At 42.6% G+C, this 20,143-nt stretch overlaps 1 protein-coding gene across 1 annotated transcript in view; it reads left to right on the top strand.

The window, feature by feature from the left end:
• Positions 1–20,143, top strand: part of faf1 (Fas (TNFRSF6) associated factor 1) — a 184,488-nt gene that overhangs the window by 14,738 nt on the left and 149,607 nt on the right. Inside the window, exon 3 of the mRNA XM_084308912.1 lies at positions 14,153–14,199. Coding sequence (XP_084165038.1) covers positions 14,153–14,199 — 47 coding nt within the window. The remainder of the gene's footprint in view (positions 1–14,152; positions 14,200–20,143) is intronic.

Here is a 20,143-nt window from a genome sequence, read left to right on the forward strand (position 1 = left end):
CAAAACTTATTTACACGATATACCTCACATTCACCCTCCATTCACATCCTGGTGTTCTCCATTAGGCCTGTAGGTGGAGCTATGACAGCACACGTACAGTACACACACCGACGGTCCAAAAATGAATGGGCAAATGTGAGTGAAATGGTCGCACTGTATGCAGCTGTTTGTCTGCATTGCATCCAGGGTTAGAAATGAAAAAAAAAATCAAGGGCTTTTTTTGCCCCCCTTAATTGATTTTCGGGGGCTTTTTTTGTATTTCGGGGGCACAACATTTTTATAATGAAAATTAACATAAAGATTATAAACATTGTTGACACTTTTTTTTACAGTCTTCGTCCCTATGTTTGATAACGTAATGTTAATGTCTCCATATATAGGGCTCTACACTAACCTTTTTCCCAAGGAGCACATGTGCTCCTAAATAAAATGTTAATAAATAAAATCTAAATACAAATTTAGGAGCACACAGAAATTTAGGAGCAGAGTGACAATTGTTCAAGTAACACACACACACGTCACACACACACACGATGTGTGACATGGCTTGGTTTCATGTTTTGAGGTACCTTCAATTATCTGTAAATAATACATAAATAATACATACATACTCTATCTAAATAGATTAAATATGATTGTCCCTGAGGGCAAGTTGTGTTGTTGTCAGATCGATCAATGAAATACGTTGCACGCTCAGTGCTGTGGAATGAAGGAAATGCGCATCGGGATCATTTGGATGTTATTCTTTGGAGTTGTGTTACAAATGGAACGGTCTTTCCCCGCCGAACACAAGTTACTTAACGTTACACAGGTCGCGCTATGCAGATGCTTAGCTTGCTAACGTTAAGATAGCAGTGTAACTTAGGCTATGGTTAGACTAGTGTATTCCTGGCGTTTTTTTATACGTTTTTGACGACGTTTGATGTCCTATCTACACAGAAATGCGTTTTTTGGCATTTTTTTGTGGATACGGCTGAAACGCAAAATTGTGTTTGCGTTTGGAGATACGCAAAAAAAACGCTTCGACAACAGCGTGTAGTCAGCACGGAGCAGTTGTTGCGAAAACGCCCATGCGCAGTAGATACCATCAGCGTGCCCTTCCGGTGACAAGTTTGACAACAGTGTGTGTGTTTGGGACAGAGGCAGAGCTCCGTGTCCCAAATAGCTTCAGCTACCATGTGTTGTCAAGTTATTGTTATAAGGACCCCAGTCCAAGCTACAACAGTCTGCATTCCCTTAACAATTGTTTGTATTGAGCCGTATTGTATTGTACCCATATGCAATATGTTAAATAAAGTTTACATCCATTCATTCTGCTAGCATTACCGATTGCATGAGCAGCTGGCTAACGTGAGCTATCAGGATTCAGACCCTGTTAGCTCAGAGTTCCTCTTTCAACTTAACAAGCATTAAACAAAATGGCCCAGTCATCTATTCACCTTTGTTTAATACACACAGCGTTGTCTCTAATGTTATCTAACTACTGATAGCTCGCGATATCATCAGTTTCGTGCTGGCTAAGTAGCGTGAGCTAACGTTAGCTTCTAGCCACAATGCTATATTGTTATAATGGCATACTCCATTGACGTTAGCATGCAGCTAACAATGCTACCGATAGTTTTTTAGACTAAACTATCCGCTCTTGGTGGTCACTTGTGTTGATGTTAGTTTTGTTTCATCAACAAATGACAGGCAGAACACACAGTGAATGTATCCGTTTTGTTTATTGCACTTTTATTAGGTTTTGCTGAAAAAAGAATTGCTGCATTGAGTGAGCAAGCAAGATGGTGGCGCGGCATAGGCGCCTGCCTTATTGACATTTTCTTTGCTGGAGCTTCCACCAGGAAGTGTATTGGCACATTCGTTCTGATTGGTTGAAATTGCCTTCATGTTTGCCACCTACTGCCACCTACTGCTTTGGCAGTGTACTACATCAGTGTGCTCGGCTGACAAAAACGAAAAAAAAACGAAAGTGTGACTCAGGCGCACGACGTCGCGGCGATACGCATAAGAAAACAATACGAAGATGATACGAAAGGTGTAACCTCTGCCTTAATGTTACACAGCACTATGCATGCTTGCTGAAAGCAGAGCAGAGCTCTCTGTCTGTCTGTCTGTGTTCGCACCTCTCAAGCACCCTGTAACATGCAGCGGGCCCCGCCTCCCTCCCTCTTTGCATTCCACCCAAAAACTGAATTTCAGTCCAGTTTCTTAACTATTAACAGCGGAGCTGTTTTGTAATCTTCACTCTGCAAGTAAATGATTTTTCCGGTTCGCGCACACACACATATTATTAGGGGCAAATACGGGGGAAATGCTTGCACTGTAGAGCATATATATAATTATATATATAATTAGTAAACTGTCTGGGGCTTTTATTGCCCCCCTTAACTGATTTTCGAGGGCATTTGGTCAATTTTCAAGGACATTTTGCCCCAAGCCCCCGTTCATTTCTAACCCTGATTGCACCCCCCCCCCCCCCAACTCAGATTTAGGGTTGATACAACCATCATTTTTTTTTTGATCCACTTTTTCTCCCATTTTTCTATATTTTCTCCCATCCCAATTTCGTATCATCCAATTCAACCCTCCCCTGTCACGAACGCTGTTTCTTGCCTCCCACAAGCCGGCTGCAATGTGGACTAAGTCATACATAGCACAAGTCCCCTCCGGTACTTGAGGTAACAGCAGTCGCATCTTTTCACCTGCGCAGCTCGATCTCTCAGTGTCGAGGAGTAACGCGTGGGAGGCTCACACTGCCCCCGACACTTCCTGATTCTACTGCGCAGGCGCACCAACCGACTTGTAGGAGTCGCTTGTTCACAACGTTCGATCCCCACCCTTCAGTTTTCCCTCCCCGTAATACGGCCAATGTGTATTACTGCGGACGACCAGCTAAACTGAAAACAATGTGGAGAGCTGGATTCGAACACGCGAATCCTAGCGTCTCCACACTGGTGGCGAGTGCCTTGCCCACTACACCACCTAGCCGCCCGGTTGATACAACCATCATAATAATATTGTTAATAATAACAATAATGATGTAATAATGTAAAAATTATCATTAAAAATACCTGATTATGAGAATTTCTTTTACGATGCATGGAATATTGTTGAGGCACACTAGTTACAACTATATTTCAAACAGGCACTCCATGTCAAAAAGGTTGCTGACCCCTGGTCTATACAATCTTCCGCAAAATCTATATCAAAGGTCCGACTCATTACAACTTTGCCAAAAAGTGAAAGTTAACCCAGATGGGATATAGCCTAAACATTGCAAAAACCCCACTAATCGGTTTGGGGTGCCCTTCAGTATGACGAACCCTCCACACAAATTAAGGCGGAGTGGATAGCGTAGGCCGTAGGGTGTAGTGGTTGGAATGGGATCGAGCCTCAGTCCTCTTAAAAGTGTAAAACAAACGGGAGTGCTGTCGCTCCTTTCCCCTATGGTAACTTATTGAAGGAAAACAAGCACACATTGCATTCTACATTTGCATGGTCACATTTAGGGAGACAGTGTTGGATATTATTTGCTGACATTTTAAAAAACGTGACATTTAAAAATGTGGTAATCAAATTCAGGTTGACAACAGTTGACATCATTTGACAGTTGACAGGGGGCTGGAAAGTTGATTTAATAAAAGAAAAAATACTAATTTAATCAGAGTAATCACTTTATTTGAGGATACAATTTTTTTTTATACACTTTCCTTTTACATTTTTTTAATTAAAAACGAAGGTTCGAACGTCCGTTTAATCAGATTAATCACTTTATTCAAATTGAGGATTTAGTTTGAGGATAAAAAAATATATATATATATTCAAAAAAAATATTATAATTTATTTTTATTTTTTTTAATTAAAAACGAAGGTTAAAACGTCCGTTCGAAAAACCTTGACAAAGTTTGAATCCCAAAAACAGGCTTCGGGGACAGCCTTACCATACATATCATTTATATTATTCAAATGGCACTCAAACATGGTCCGTTGTGATAATAGAACATTCTAGAACATTTGTGATGTCACAGTATGATGTCATAATAGCACATTCTCTCAGACGAGCTCATTGTGCATCTTGAAACGGGACTAATCAGTCCTGTTCAGACAGATAGACTAAACAACACATACTGAAGCCTGCATTTCTCAAACAAGATGCCTAAGGTGAGTGTCCACAACGGCTAGCTAGCTGTTCTACTTGAATACTGAATGTTAATATTGAGTCAGACACTATTGAATACTGAATGTTAATATTGAATACTGAATGAAAAAAGACTAATTTAATCAGATGAATCACTTTATTTGAGGATATTAAAAAAATTATACATTTAATTTAATTTCTTTAAATCTTTAAATTAAAAACGAAGGTTCGGGGCAAGAAGAGGACAAGGCACTGCCGGGTTGGCGAGGAGCAGGTGAGCAGCTGCAGAACAGAGCTCCCGGTAGGGCTGGGCGATATGGCCTCTAAAGCACTTAAAAATGCTTGATTTAACCCTTTGATACATAGTCATGCCAATATGATGATTATAATAGTCCCTGCAACATATGTTTTCATTAAACCATGAAGATGCTTTAAAAAATTATGAAATTAAAAGTTTCAAAAAATGTACTAAGAGTAGTCTACTGACACTAATACTTTTTATATTTTTAATTAAAAATGAAATGATCTACTGTAAGTAGGGATGGGTACCTTTCACATTTGAACCGATATGGTACCGGTACCTGTGAATCGATACCGGTATCCAACGGTACCTTTTTTTCTGTACTTTAGTCTCTAAAAATGTAATCTACCTACCTCAGTGTGAAAAAAACAATCCAAACCTCAAATAACTACACTTTCGACCGTTTTCGGCACTGTACTGTGTTTTCTATCCACTTTAGCTAAAAACACACACACACTTTATACACTACTGTGATGAGACAATAATAATCACACACACACACAAAGGGATAATGGCTTATAGCAGACTTAATGATTTTTTTTAATTTTTTTTAATTTTTTTCCCCCCTCCTTTTTCCTCCGATTTTCTCCCATCCCAATGTTAGTCGTTATGCCAATTCCCAATCCCCTTTCCTGGTCGCTGCGCACTTACCCCCCACAGTCGGTCTGGGAGAGTGGAGGCTACCACGTGCTTCCTCCGACACACGTCCAGCCAATTGACCTGGCAGCGCGGATTCTCACTGAGAGGGTGTAGCGTGTGGAAGGATCACACTATCCCACTTAGATCCTATCCGCGCTTAGCAGGCGCCCCGACCGAACTGTAGGAGTCGCTGTTTACAACGACCCGGACCCACCCCGCCAGCTTCTCCCACCCTCTAATACTGCCAATTGTATTAGTGTGAACGGCCAGCCAAGCTGGTGACAACCCCGGAGCTGTGAGCTGGATTCGAACAGGCGAATCCAGCCGCTCCGGGGTTGGTGACGAACGCAATCTCCGTTACGCCACCTGACCGCCCGACTTAATGATTTTATAATATTTCAGATAATGAAATTAAATGTTTATCATCAACTATCCAGTTAGTATTTATATTGTAACGTGTGGCCACTTTAAATCATTGAATGTAGAGAGAGAGAGGTTCCTGCTCGCCGCGGGGCTGTATAACAGAATATAGGGAGGGCTGGAAATCTATAGGGCTCCCACTGTCCTGTGGAGGGCGGCAACGCGCCTAGACGCGTAGTCCGCTGGAAATATACAAGAAGAAGAAGAGAGAGAGATTGAGAGAGAGCGTGTTTGAGCGTTCTAATGTGCCGTAGCTAACCACACCAGGATTGCATTTTGTCAACACAGTTGGAACCTGGAAGCGATATAAAGAAACGAATTGCCAATAAAAGTGAAGTTATCTTTGGACCTCTGCTGTCGAGCCTAGTCAATATACAATATATTTCTTTATTATTTCTGTTATTTGAATGTATTGTCTGATGTATGTTTGTAAACTAAAACTAAAACTGCAAATAAAAATTTAAGTAAAAAAAAAAAAGGTTCGAACGTCCGTTTAATCAGATTAATCACTTTATTCAAATTGAGGATTTAGTTTGAGGATATTAAAAAAAGAAAAAAAAAGATTTATAATTTTATTTTATTTATTTTATTTATTTATTTTGAATCCCAAAAACAGGCTTCGCCTTACCATACATATTATGTGTCAACATAGACCAATGAGTCAACATAGACCAATGAAAGAGGATATCGCTACGGAGTACAATGACACAACCCGCAAGTCTCTACGACAAACGGTTCAAAAGATACACAAAGGGGGCGTGGCCTGCGGGGTGTGGCCTAATGATCAGGGGAGTGGTCAACATAGACCAATGAAAGAGGATATCCCTACTGAGTACAATGACACAACCCGCAAGTCTCTATGACAAACGGTTCAAAAGATACACAAAGGGGGCGTGGCCGAATGGGGTGTGGCCTAATGATCGGGGGAGTGGTCAACATAGACCAATGAAAGGATATCCCTACTGAGTATAATGACACAACCCGCAAGTCTCTACGACAAACGGTTCAAAAGATACACAAAGGGGGCATCAAGGGTTAATGCCCTGAGAGGTCATTGCTAGGTCAGCAGTACTGAGTTGATTGACAGCTCCCTCTGAGTCATGCACACCTGCTACCCTTAATTGATTCGAATCCTAACTGACGGCAGACTATGAACCCAATGTATTTCAATCAGGGCTGAGGCATCCTTCACTCTCACGATGATTAAAGCAAAACGATAAGAGATGAAGCTTAGTCGTCTTAATATGAGCACTTTAAGGGTTATGTGCGATATTGTGTAATTCCGTCGACAATTGTGGCCTGGGTGGCGATCGGAAAACAAGGGAAGAAACAGTAAAATTACAGATTTCTGCTAGAGTGCAAACCCCATTCGTGTGTATGTGGAGCATGACTTTCAAAGAAATGGTCATAAGTTGAGATAGAAATGTCCAATTCCATTTATTTTTCTTTTGTGAGCGAGGGCACAGTCGTGTCATCGTTTTGATATGTTGTTTTTATATCTACGTCCAAAATTGAGATCACTGTCGCAATTTACAAAAGGTGAAGGTAAAAAAAAAATGCAGCTTCTACACTCTAGTTCTGCCATTCATTCCTTATTGACAGAAATTTCCCGTTTTAAAGTCGATTTGTAGCCAAATGGTGCGGTGAAACTTTCCAAAAAGTAATAGCAACTCGAGTTGGACCAAGCCGGTCGTTTTGATACCTTACACGTGTATGTGGGGCGAAAGCTCTGGGAGGAGTTAGCGGACAACGGTGGAATAAATAAATAATAAATAGTTTTTTTTTATTGTGTTTCTCAAAGATGGCTGGGCAGTGGGAAAGTACTTGTTCTGCCAGGTTTGTAATCATGTTTCAGGTGTACAGAGGATGCGTTTGTAAAAGGAGCCTTTTACTATGAAGTGCATTGTTACTAAGGGTCAGATTAAACCGAATATATATATTTATTGCTTGAGATCCCATGTATAATATTTGTATATCGTTTGATATCCCTTGTATATTCTTTGTACATATACACGGAATATCCCTTTACCTGGTACAGGACAGACCATAATATTCGTTCTCCTATTGGAAGCGATCCCCTAGGCGCCACGGCCATACCCCCAATGTCTAGTTCAAAGCCACCGCCAAGGCTTGTCTCAACATGCCCAGTTTTGCGCATTAATACGAGACAGAACTGAGGCTGGCACTAGATTATTCACCCTACGTATAAATACGTCGCAGGTGGATACAGAAGCACTTAGCCTAAAGTCAAGTTACCCTCAAACGAGTTAACCCAACAAGTTGAAGCCTTCATCACGAGTCAACGACCAAGTGAAGTGAGCAACCTTGCGTCTAAATAGAGCAATTATAACCGCGTGCGAATAGGATAGTAAAAGTGTCAGAGCTTAGTGAAATAACGTCAAGTTCGACCTAGTTAAATGTGAAGTACCGTGCACAGGAGAATCTACACCGGTGAATGCAGAGCCTTTTCCGGCTGGATTATTGCTTTGGTACTGTGGCTGCTGGAGCAGAGAACCGTCTACCCCGCTGCTGTGTGGGATTTACCCGTGAGGAGCATCACTCGAGCCCGTCTCTAGGAGAGGCTGGCTGGCTTTCACCTATGCTGTCGCGCATACTTGGATTATAGCTGCTGCTTTCGTCTGCCGATCAAGGGAGTAATGTACCGCCTCCCGTAGCTGGAGCTTATTGATTCCCCGTTGATCCAGACTTTTGCATTCGAACATTCCTCCCCCCTGCTGGCTTACAACCGGAGGGAACCCCCTTAGTATCTCCAGCTGACCTACTAGTGTACCATATATAATTCTTATGATACAGGTGGTATTAATTATCCCCTGCGTAATATGCTCATGGACTTACGCTCTTGACCTATTCATGCACATTCTTCGCCTTACAAGCGCAACTCTCAATCTTGATAAGTAATGTAAGATAATCTTGGTGCTATTCTAATAAATATTATTCTAAACAGTATTTCTTGTGAAGCCGTGTTATTGTGGGAGTGTTCATCACATATACCTGTGTACTGTATGGCCAGTAGTAATGTACATAACGCAGTAGTGGTTTAATGATACCATACTTATTCAATACAGTCAGGGAATTGTACCCCTCAGTTACATGCATGTTGGAGGAGGGGAGGGGTGGCTGGCCTATATTTAGATTGGTGATGTTCACAGGGGCCTGACTGGAAGGTGTTCAAAGCGAAGCAGCAGCAACACAAGCAGTGGTTAGATGGACACATCGGGCCGTGGGCTCGCCGCACCTGTAAATCTGATGACTTGCCGTTCCTGTGCAGTAGCTTGTGGGTTGGGTAAATCTAACAAAGGAGCCCTGTTTTTGTGCAGGTCAGGGAACAAAGTGGCAAAAGCATCTAAACAACAGTATGGTGAAAAGAGCTAGGCCTACACTTGTCGTCATGTTGCCCATATCCACCCTGTATGGTGTTGTAGAAACGATGGTGGATGAATGATCACACTAACTGGTTTAGCACTTTAGCGGTTAATATAGCTGATTTTACAAGTAGGCCGAGGGTGTTCGAGAGTGATCAGTTCCATCAGACAATCGAACAAAAGCTCAGAACAAACTTGTCATTTGTTTGTTATATCAACTCTTTCTCTGTTCAAAATAGACATGCCTCTTTCCTGATTACCTCTTCAATCATAACCATATTTTAACAATTAGCCCATTTTTCCGAATGCACTGCATGACGATGCAATGTCTCTTCCATTTAACGGAGTGAAAATTAAATGTACTCCAAGCAATCTAAAAAGCCCCATTTGGAAATACCTTTGGTGACTAGAAGGCAAACTTGGGGAACCCAGAGACAAAGCTTGAAGCTATGTATAAACTACAGCTGGCCTACCATTACTTTTTTATGCTAATAGCCTAATGCTAGCGTTTTGGAATAGTCAAATGTAATTTTTGACAGCCCTACTCCCGATTACCAATTTTTGGACTTTGTAGCTTCAGTCAATCAAAATGTAATATTTCCATTAGGTAGGTCGTTTTCTGAAGGTTGTAGTGACGGAATGTTCTCAGAAGTCACAAATGTGACTGGCTGGCCTGTAAAAGTACCTATGAAAAGTACCTACGGTATATACCTTTTCTATCTTGACAACATAAACATTCTAAATATCTTTGTATTTCCTGTTCAATGTTTATTAAATACAGTTGCTGACGGGATATAAACCACATTCCTACGCAGAGCTGTCTCTACACCTGTACGTTACAGTCTGCTGTTAAACACCTCTGCCCAAAAGAGCCCAAATCAGTACACAATCTGGACATCCGTGACCAAATTAGTTTGAAAGAACATGCGGCTATAACTTTGAATTGGGTTCATACAGAATATAGCCCAAACTGAAGCTTGTCTGAACAGTTATGAGTTATGTGATGTAAACAGACTATCTTTTATGTGTAAGGAAACAATACCTTTTTTGACTGCGTTCATCGTTGTCTCCATGGACACAGTGAATAAACAAGGCTGCACAGATGCCATGAAATGAAATTATTTAACTTTTCAACTCATTTTTGGTTCTTATTTATAAAAGAGACCAAAAAGCCTCCGCTGAGCAAGCGCCCAGACCTGACCTGTAGGCGTCGCTGTCCACAACGCCAGATTCCCACCCATGACTTGCCCTCCCCCTAACCCAGGCAAACGGGTTAGTATAGCGATCAGCCCAAGCCTCAAGCAATGCTGACTCCGGGAGTCGAGACCGCAGCCTCTTGCATTGGTGACGAGCGCAATCTCCGCTACGCCACCTGACCGCCTTAGGGCAGAGATGTTTTGACAGTGGAACGTAAGTGGAATGTTGAATGGAAATAAACAGGGGCCAACGCTGTTTGTTCCCCTAGCAATGGAAAAGCAACAGAATACTTCTGAAAAGGTTTTATAGGCATTATGGACCCGGTACACAAAAACCACGCTTCGGTATGTACCTCGGTTTTGAAGTCACGGTTCGGTACGATTTCTGTACAGTGGGGGAAGGTTTGCAGAACGTGGCTTTCCATGTTCCACTTGGGGGTGATGTAGTGTGCAGTTACTGTTAACACATTGACCGCCAGCAGCAGGGGGCGCTGATCCCCCTTCAGCACCAGGTCTTTATTCAATGGATATAGTTTTAGACTGCGACATTTGCGAGTGCTTAAAATATATCTTATATTATAGCTATGGGTCTAATACACCCGTCGATTGTCAGTGCGTTGCTTCCAGTCAGCATGCACGAAACAGATTGTTTTTTCATCCGTACATTTCTGTTTTATTACGTTTTTTTAATATGAGTATGGTTTGGGTTATTCTGAGTAATTCCAGGAAAAGACGAGAAAAAGTTATCCACAGCGATCCTGTCCCCGACATTACCGGGCGTTACACATGAACGGGCGGGCGGGGTTAGTGTTCCATGCCATCGTTGTAAAGGCCTGCCTCGCCTGAGTATTTAAACCCTGCCCCCACGGCTCAGATCGGCTCAGAAAACACCAGACCATTTTCAATGGAGTGCAATAGCTCCGCAAGGCAGTAGAGAGCGGTGTTGACCGTCTGCCAGCTCAGACAGGGTCTGCAGAGGCTGCAGCCATGAATTATGAATAGATATAGCGAATAAACGAAATAACGATCCCAAAAACGAGTTGTTTTTGGTGATATTCGCATGGCGGGCAATAACGAGTATACTCGTTCTTGGCAATTAATGTGTTAAGTAGGGCTGTCAACAAATATTTTATATTCAAATTAATAATCGACTTGTGAAAAAAATAACCGTACATTAGATTGTGGGGGAAAAAACAGCTCCCGGCTGTCTTCCTCTCAACTGGGCCTGAATGTGCTGCATGACGGATAGGAGACATACAACGTCACTTTCATTGAGCTGAAGAACGTGCCAGTAATGGAAACAACAACAACCGCATGGCAGAGTTCAGAACCCAACTCGGTCGCAAAAAGACAGTGACACTGAGCAATCTAAAAGCCCTGTTTGGAAATCTAGGTCTTCTAGATTGTTGTTTGCATTCACCATACTATGAGGCTATGCTAAATTACAGGTAATCTCTCAGTGGTGTGCGTGGGCTGAACCCATAATGCAGAATAATATTATTCCCAAAGAATAATAAAAATCTGCCAAAATCCATAATGGTGGGCAGCTGCTATCTTGAATTCTGAGAAATGCTCAAAGTTGCACAAGTAGCAACCAATCTAATTTGGCTTTCCTTACTATATTAGAACACATTTCCATGAAAAAGGTTTACAGTAGTAAACATTGCAGGGTCTCGTATAGGACACATAGGGCCGGCAAGTTGACTAATATTGCTGTACATTGTTATGTCCACGGAGCGAGACAATAAAATCAGTAGTGTGTGTGTGAGACTCTGCGCAATATCTTGTTATTGTTGCTGCAAACACATTCGGGGCCAACCACGCATATATACGTGTTTCGGCGCCATGCTTAAAGGGCCAACCACGCATATATACGTGGCTAGGTTGTTTTGGCTTTTATTCCATTTTAATATCCTACTCAATGTCACCGAGCTGCACTGCAGATTTACCCTACTCTTGGAATTCGGAAAAGTGCATTACCGGCCAGATCCTTGTAGGGGCGCTGTCTCGATAATGCAGTGTTCCCTGTGGCAGAACGGTGTTTTTATTTTTTTTATCATGGGTGCATTTTCTTGTTAGCCTGAAGCTATGCCTGTAGCATGTAGCATGGAATACGTTTTGGGACGCTGAATTCAGTATGCAGTAAAGGAATATATCATCAGCCAATGGACATATCGATCTACCAGATGTAGATCGATAACTGGGAAATCCTTTTTGGGATCCAACCGGCCCACAGTAAGAGCTTTTTCACGTAAATTACAGCACGATCGGGCCTTGCTCTCATATCCAACCAGCCGATCAGCGAATGTGGCTACTGAGGCTAGTGCCGTTATTGGTAATCAATAATCAGAAACGACGTCCCCCGCCCCCCCCCCCCCCCCCTTTCATGCATTCATGGTGGACCATGATACCGACAATATGCATTTTGAGTTTTAGCTCTAGCTTGTCTATAGCCGAAACGCCATTTTATTTAACGTTATTAGCTTAGTGCCTTATAACTCGCGTTTCAGGAAATATACCAGACCAATCCCATATAACGCTTATATTCACGAGGCTATAAAATGGGAATGTATTGATGAAAAAATTATTTATTTAAGGCATTTTGAAGGGACGGTTTATAGTGTCAATTGACGATGAGAATGGACAGATAGCAATAATATAAAGTATAGATTTAGCTCTACAAACAGCCTCACGCACAAGGAAAGGTTGTTATGAAATGCTGGCCATATAGAGTGAGATTAGACGGATCCCAATGGCCGCGAATGTGTTAAAATGCGATCTAAAAAATGTATTTCCCTAAACAATTACTAGAGTACTCGATCTTGGAAGACATTACTCATGCCCATCCCTAATATTATATTGTCCCCACCTTTCCTTCTTCAACTTGGAGTGCCTCATGGCAGCTGTTTGGGTCCTTTGCTTTATATGTATACTGTATATATCAATGATATGTCCCATGTATTGTCTAAATCTGAAGCTGCTACATTTGCAGATGACATAACAGTATATTCTGCAGGGCACTCAAACAGTGAGGCACTGAAGCTGGATCTTGAGGGACTCCTAGAGTGGGTTAGCTTGAACAAGCCTGTGCTTAACATCAGGAAAACCAACGTGATGGTAGTTGGTTCTAGGAGGAAAAGGCTATTTGAATCCCCTCTACAATAGAGCAGGCGATGGAGAACAAACTAGTGGGATTACAGCTGTATGAATGATGATGTCATGTTTCTTATTAATGCAAAAAAATAACTGGAACTGCATGTATGTTACGTAGAGTGTCAAAATATCATCCAAGGAAGATTTGAAATCAATCACATGGTTTATGGAAGTGCCAGGAAGGGTGACATCACTAGATGGCACAAAATAAAGCAGCTAGCTATACTAAAATTACCATATGTATGGTAATAATACTATAATATACTCTATAATTGTTGAGCGTCATAATGCCCTCTGCTGGTTATCAGATATTCTATTTTACAATATGCAAATGAAGGGGCCAAAATCCAAATGAGAGGGGCAAGGAGAGGGGCAATGTGAGAGGCAAGGAGAGGGCCAATGAGAGGGGCAAATTGCCACTGCTTTACTGTGTACCCTGAGGGCAGTTGTCATCACTGATCACCACATCATAGGGTTCCTCTAACAGCAATGTCTGATTGAGCACAGACCCTCCAGCCAGGGCAGACGAGCTGTTTAGTTCATTTGTGAATGATAAATAAGTGTATGTGATGTGATGATGAAAGCATGGGGTGTCCATTGTGATGGGAGCATGGGTTGTTTATGATGAGAAGGGTAGTGATAAATGTGTTTGTCCTAAGTTTGAACTTTTATATTCTAAATGCTTAGAATGTGCTTATTGTGTTGTGTGTTTGTACTGATTGGTTGTAAGTGTAGTAGGTATATGTAGAATGTGTGTATATTTTGAATGTGTAGGCCTACCTTATTTACTGGTTTGTCTACAGTTTGTATTGATATGTTTTAATGTTCAGGACTCTTGGCAGAGTGCCATAGGCTAAAAGAGGCCCTATACCCTACCAACCAAGACAACTAATTTCTTAAATGTCTACTCTCATTACAGGCGGCTATCAACGGTGTGATACCACAGGAGAATGGGATCTTGCAAAGGTAACGGCATGTCACCACACATTCAATTTAAAACGCACAACATTATTATTTCAACTGATGATAATGACACTGAAAGCAGTCTGACATAGTTTATCTAGTTTATCAGTTAGTTTATTATTAAGATAACCCAGGATTGTATTCTGAATGTTTAGAGAGAGGCACACACTATGCCAATCTGTCTTTGACTATTAATCTCCTTCATTGCTTAGGCCACAGTATACCACCTGAAGTAGAATATAGTCAGTACAGGATTTGTCAATGGCAGCAATGAGCATCTAGTTCTAACCCATTTTTTAGGCTATGTCTGCAAATTGTGTTAGCCTTTATTTAACTATTATACTTTATAACACCATTATAAGTGTTCACAATGGCAATCATCCTGGATAATGGGGTATAGTCAGGGTTGTACAGTAACAGGGATGTACGCTAAGCTTTTTCACTAGGGGCACAGGTGCCCCTAAATGAAAAATGTAGGTGCACAGAATATTTTTTAGGGGCACGTTTTTAAATAACAATTTTACCAACCAATTTTGCAACATTTATTTCACATTTAAGTGCTTTTGTTTTCAGGTTTGTATCTTTTATAATGAACCAACTGAAGTATTACCACAGCTGCAAACATTTCTTCTTTCATTGATAACAGTGTATTAACAGTGTTCATTAGGGATGGGGATTGTTAGGATTTTATCGATACTACTACTCTTATCGATACTGCTTAACGGTTCGGTACTTTATCGATACTCTTATCGGTTCTTTTTGATTATTTTGCAAGAATTCAAGTTACTTAACGTTACACAGGTTGCACTATGCATTAGGGATGGGTACCGAATTCGGTACTTTTGAGGCACCGAACCGAAACACGTCGGTACTACAGAGTATCGAATCGAGTGAGAAACCGATTTTTTTTTTTATTTTTTTTTAACTTTTTTAACTTTTTTTTTTTAACTTTTTTCTTTTCATGTCAACGTTCACACGCACAATATATGCTTACCTAGGATTTGACTTGATTCAACAACAAAGCAGTCGGAGCAATGACGAGCCGAAAACTGTCGAAATTGTAGTTATTTGAAGTTTGGATTTTTTTTTACGACTGAGGTAGGTAAATTAAATTTCTTAAAGTACCGAAAAAAGGTACCGTTGGGTACCGGTATCGATTCACAGGTACCGGTATCGGTTCAAATGTGAAAGGTACCCATCCCTACTATGCATGCTTAGCTTGCTAACGATAGCAGTGTAACTTAATGTTACACACGTCGCGCTATGCATGCTGAGCTTGCTAACGTTAAGATAGGAGATAGCAGTGTAACTTAATGTTACACAGGTCGCGCTATGCATGCTTTTTTCGAACGTTTCGTTCTCTCCGCTATGATGAGCTCTACTCTGCTTCAGCACGGACAGCACCTCAAGTACCCGTATGTGCATGTGTGAGCGACTCGAGTCGCGCGAGTGTGTAACTAACAGCCCCGTTCCTCGGGCAGACTGAGAGAGACCGAGGGAGGAGAGATAGATTTGCAACGTTTAAATTCCTCGAAAAAAAAGGAGTGAAATTCGAATGAAAGGGTTGAAATCAGTACTCGCAAGGGTGCCCCCAAATATTTGTTTCTATTCGCACAGGCTATTTTTTGGCGCAATATGCGACACCCTCACCGTACTGTACAGCCCTGAGTAAGGGTTGTATATATTCAGACATATATGGTGCACATGCTACGAAATAATGGGTCTGTGCAGTGAATTAATTTACTACAGTAGCACCTGTGCGACAGCCTGTGTGTGAGAAATACAAGTTTTTCTTTTGCGTGTGTGAAGTGAATCAATGAGCCTCCACCTTGCTATTCTTACTTGGTAGTTGCAGTCTATCGTGTGAAAAAAAGAAAAAAAACTTGTCTGCGTAGAGTCCATACAAGTCAAGTCAAGAGTTTTATTTGTCACGGCATACAAGTATACAATGAAATGAGGGTGGTCTTGCCCGCAACGATGTGCAATACAGTAGTACAACATATAATGGAATCCAATAAACAACATTGTGCAATAAACAGGTAACATAGTGGGACATCACGGTATTTGTACATAGTTATTTACAGAGCATGAAGGACATGCTAGGTCCCTTGATAGTGCAATACACTGTTACTATACTATTTTTAAAGTGACCTTTCCTTTGTGGCCATAAGTGTGGGTGTGTGCAGCATGAGTGAGTGCTTTCTCATGTTAAAGTGGCTGCTAGTGTGCGAGCGTGCACAGCGTGCGTGTCGTGTGTGTGCTAATGTGTGTTTGTGTGTGGAGAGTTCAGTGTTCATTGTTCAAGGCTCTGATGGCCTGGGGGAAGAAGCTGAGCCGAAGCCTCTGTCCTAGTAGCTGGTGTTCGCAGGCGTCTGCCTGACCTCAGCAGCTGGAACAGGCTGTTATTGGGGTGGTGAGGGTCTTTCATTATTCTGCAGGCTCTGGATTTGCACCTCTTGTTGTATAGAACCTGCAGGGGAGGTAGTGCAATACCCGTTGTACGCTTCGCCTTTTTTACGACTGTCTATGTGTGTTGACCATGTCGGATCCTCTGAGATGTGGACCCCCAGGTACTTGAAGCTGCTCACCCTGTCCACGGTGGCCCCGTTTATCCTCAGTGGTGTGTGTGTCTCCTGCTGTCCTCTCCTATAATCCACGATCAGCTCCTTGGTTTTACCAATGTTCAGGAGCAGGCTGTTGTCCTGGCACCAGCGTTCCAGTACCTCAACCTCCTCCCGGTAGGCCTTCTCGTCGTTGTCCGAGATCAGCCCCACCACCACCGTGTCGTCTGCAAACTTCACTATGGAGTTGGAGCTGAACTTGGCCACACAGTCGTGTGTGTATAGTGAGTACAGCAGGGGGCTCAGAACACAGCCCTGGGGGCGTGAATATTTTAGGCAACCAACTTGTGTTTAGCGTTTCTCTGATTGGCCACTACGCCCATGTGACCGCGGCAGCGCGAGAGAGCTGCAGCGCGGAAATAGGCTGTCTATTGCCATTCTCTAAGACAAACTCTAACCTTAACCAGCTCCGAAACAGCGCCTAAACTTAACCCTTCTAACCTTAACCAACTCCGAAACAATGCCTAACCTTAACCCTAACCTTAACCAACTCCGAAACAATGCTTAAAGTTAACATGCCTAAACTTAACCGGCGAAAGAATGCATGTTAAAAAAAGAAAAAAAAAAGAAAATTGAAGGGAATCGAACTTGTCACCAACGGACCGCAGGATCCACAGCAAGGTGGCGCTACCAGTTGAGCTAGTTGTCGATGTTAAAAGAGGGGGGATTACCGCTACATAATGCTGCCGCGACAGAGCTCCGCTACATGCTGCTGCCGCGGGGGCGTGGCTAGACGCAAGTTGGGCGTGGCTAGACACAAGTTGGTTGCCTTTAATATTTAGGCGCCCTGGGGGGACCCGATGCTCAGGGTGTTGGAGGTCTGACCCCCCACCCTGACCGCCTGGGGTCTTTCACTTAGAAAGTCCAGTATCCAGGCGCTCAGAGCGGAGCTCAGACCCAGCTCGATCAGCTTGTCCACCAGTCTGGTGGGGACTATGGTGTTGAACGCTGAGCTGTAGTCAATGAACAACAGTCTCACATAGCCCCCCTTCTGACGGTCCAGGTGAGAGAGGGTGCTGTGCAGTACTTGGGAGACCGCATCGTCAGTGGACCTGTTTGGCCTGTATGCAAATTGCATAGGGTCCATATCACTGGGGAGGGAGGCACAAATGTGATCCTTGACCAGCCTCTCGAAACATTTCATGGCCACAGAGGTGAGTGCCACCGGTCTGTAGTCATTGAGACCTGCTGGGGAGGCTTTCTTTGGTACCGGGATAATGGTAGACATCTTGAAGCAGGCAGGGACCACTGACTCCTTCAGGGATCGATTAAATATGGTGGTGAACACAGGGGCTAGCTGGTTAGCACAGGACTTAAGTATGCGTCCTGTTATTCCATCTGGGCCAGCCGCCTTCCTGGTGTTCACCTGCATAAATGCTCTTCTCACACTGTGTACCGTCAATGAGAGAGCGTCCCCGCCCCCCCGCGGATGCCCCCCCCCCCCCCTCTACAACAGCCGGCGCACCAGTGACGTCACTAGCCGTTGAGCTAGCAGCGCCACTGTTTGCACCAAACCGCACGTAGAAGGTGTTGAGCTGGTCCCCAAGGGAGGCGTCGTCGCTCCCCATTGACATACATCCATATAACCAAATCTCACAATTCCTAGCGAACAATCCCATTTTCCTCAATGAGTCAAGCGAGCTAGCTATCTATCTGGGACACCGGGATGATGACAAAATGATAAAAGTGCTATTTGATAAGTCACTGAACTATTCGAAGATAGCATATTATGCTACCTGGCTAGCTTGCAAGCTATACCCAGCAAGCTATACCCAATATATAGTAATGGGGTATAGTAATGTATAGTAATAGGGTATAGTAATGTATAGTAATGGGTGTAGTAATATGGTATAGTAATGGGGTATAGTAATATGGTATAGTAATGGGGTATATTAACACTTTCAGCGCCAGCCATTATCCTTGTAGCTAATGCGCCAGCTTTCCATAGCCTATTTTCACTGTGCGTCACTGTTTGCAGAGCTAGATCTATATTCTATATTATAGCTATGGAGACAATACTATGGTCATTTGACAATCACTATCTCCCATCGAACATGCAAAAAATAGTAAATTTTTTCATTTATACGTTTGTGCGTTATCCCGTGGTGAATATTGTATAGTTTCGGAGTGATCCGGGCTAATTCCTGAAAAGCTGAGTTATAGGGTGCTATGTGAATTTTGCTAAAGTCGTTGGCGTTTCTCGCCTGGACACGCTACTATTTCCAAATTAAATGTATATAATAGGTTTTATGTTTCATCATGAATGCATCAAAGGGGGGGGGGGGGGTAGTTTTTTGATGCTCTGATCGCCAGTAACGGCATTCGTTTTGAACACCACACACGCTGATCAGCTGGATTGATATGAAATCATTGTAGGATCAAGGTGGAATTGACGTCCGATAGTCCTTACCTTTGATCAGGGTTATTCCAAAAAGAATATTCCAATTGTCTGATCGCGATTTCCAGTATTGATGTCCATCTGGTCCCGGATATAATTTGGCACAACTTATGGATTGAGTGTGCTAGATGCGTTTTCAAGTTGCTTGGGTGAAGCGTTAGATTTGCCTGGACCAAAATTCTCAGCCCGGAGGACATTAGATGTGACACACAGTCTGGAACAGGGTTTCAAAGGGTGGGCGATACTGCCACCTGGTATCTGGATCTGGTACTGCACTTTTGGCGTCTCAGTATGGCTTTCAGCGGTAACATATAGGTCCGTGAGTGTAATATTGATATTAAAATCGAATAAAAGAAAAAACGATCTAAAAACGTAATATTACGTTTTTGGCGCCCAACGGTTGGCGAGCAAACTCTGTGAATGAGTTAATGGGGTATAGTAAGGTATAGTAATGTATAGTAATGGGCTATAATCTGGTATAGTAATGGGTGTAGTAATAGGGTATAGTTATGGGCTATAGTAATAGGGTATACTAATGTGTAGTAATGGGGTATAGTAATGGGGTATTTTAATGGAGTGTAGTAATATGGTATATACAGTAATGGGTGTAGTAATAGGGTATAGTAGTGGGGTATAGTAAAAGAGTATAATAATGGGCTATAGTAATGGGTATAATAATGGGGTTGTATAATAGTAATACGGTAGGGATTGGGGGCGACTGGCTTGGGAGGTAGAGCAGTCGTCTGGTAATCCGGAGGTTCCCGGTACGATTCCCGCTCTTCCCGGCAGCGTGTCGAAGCGTCCTTGAGCAAGAGACTTAACCCGTAACTGCTCCCAATGAGCAGGTTGGCACCTTGCATGGTTGCCTCTGCCGTCGGTGTGTGAGTGAATGGGTAAATTGTGTGAGGAATGTGAGGAACAAATTGTA

The sequence above is a fragment of the Notolepis coatsorum genome, assembly GCF_963971535.1.
Source record: "Notolepis coatsorum genome assembly, chromosome: 2".
NCBI classification, from domain to species: Eukaryota; Metazoa; Chordata; class Actinopteri; order Aulopiformes; family Paralepididae; genus Notolepis; species Notolepis coatsorum.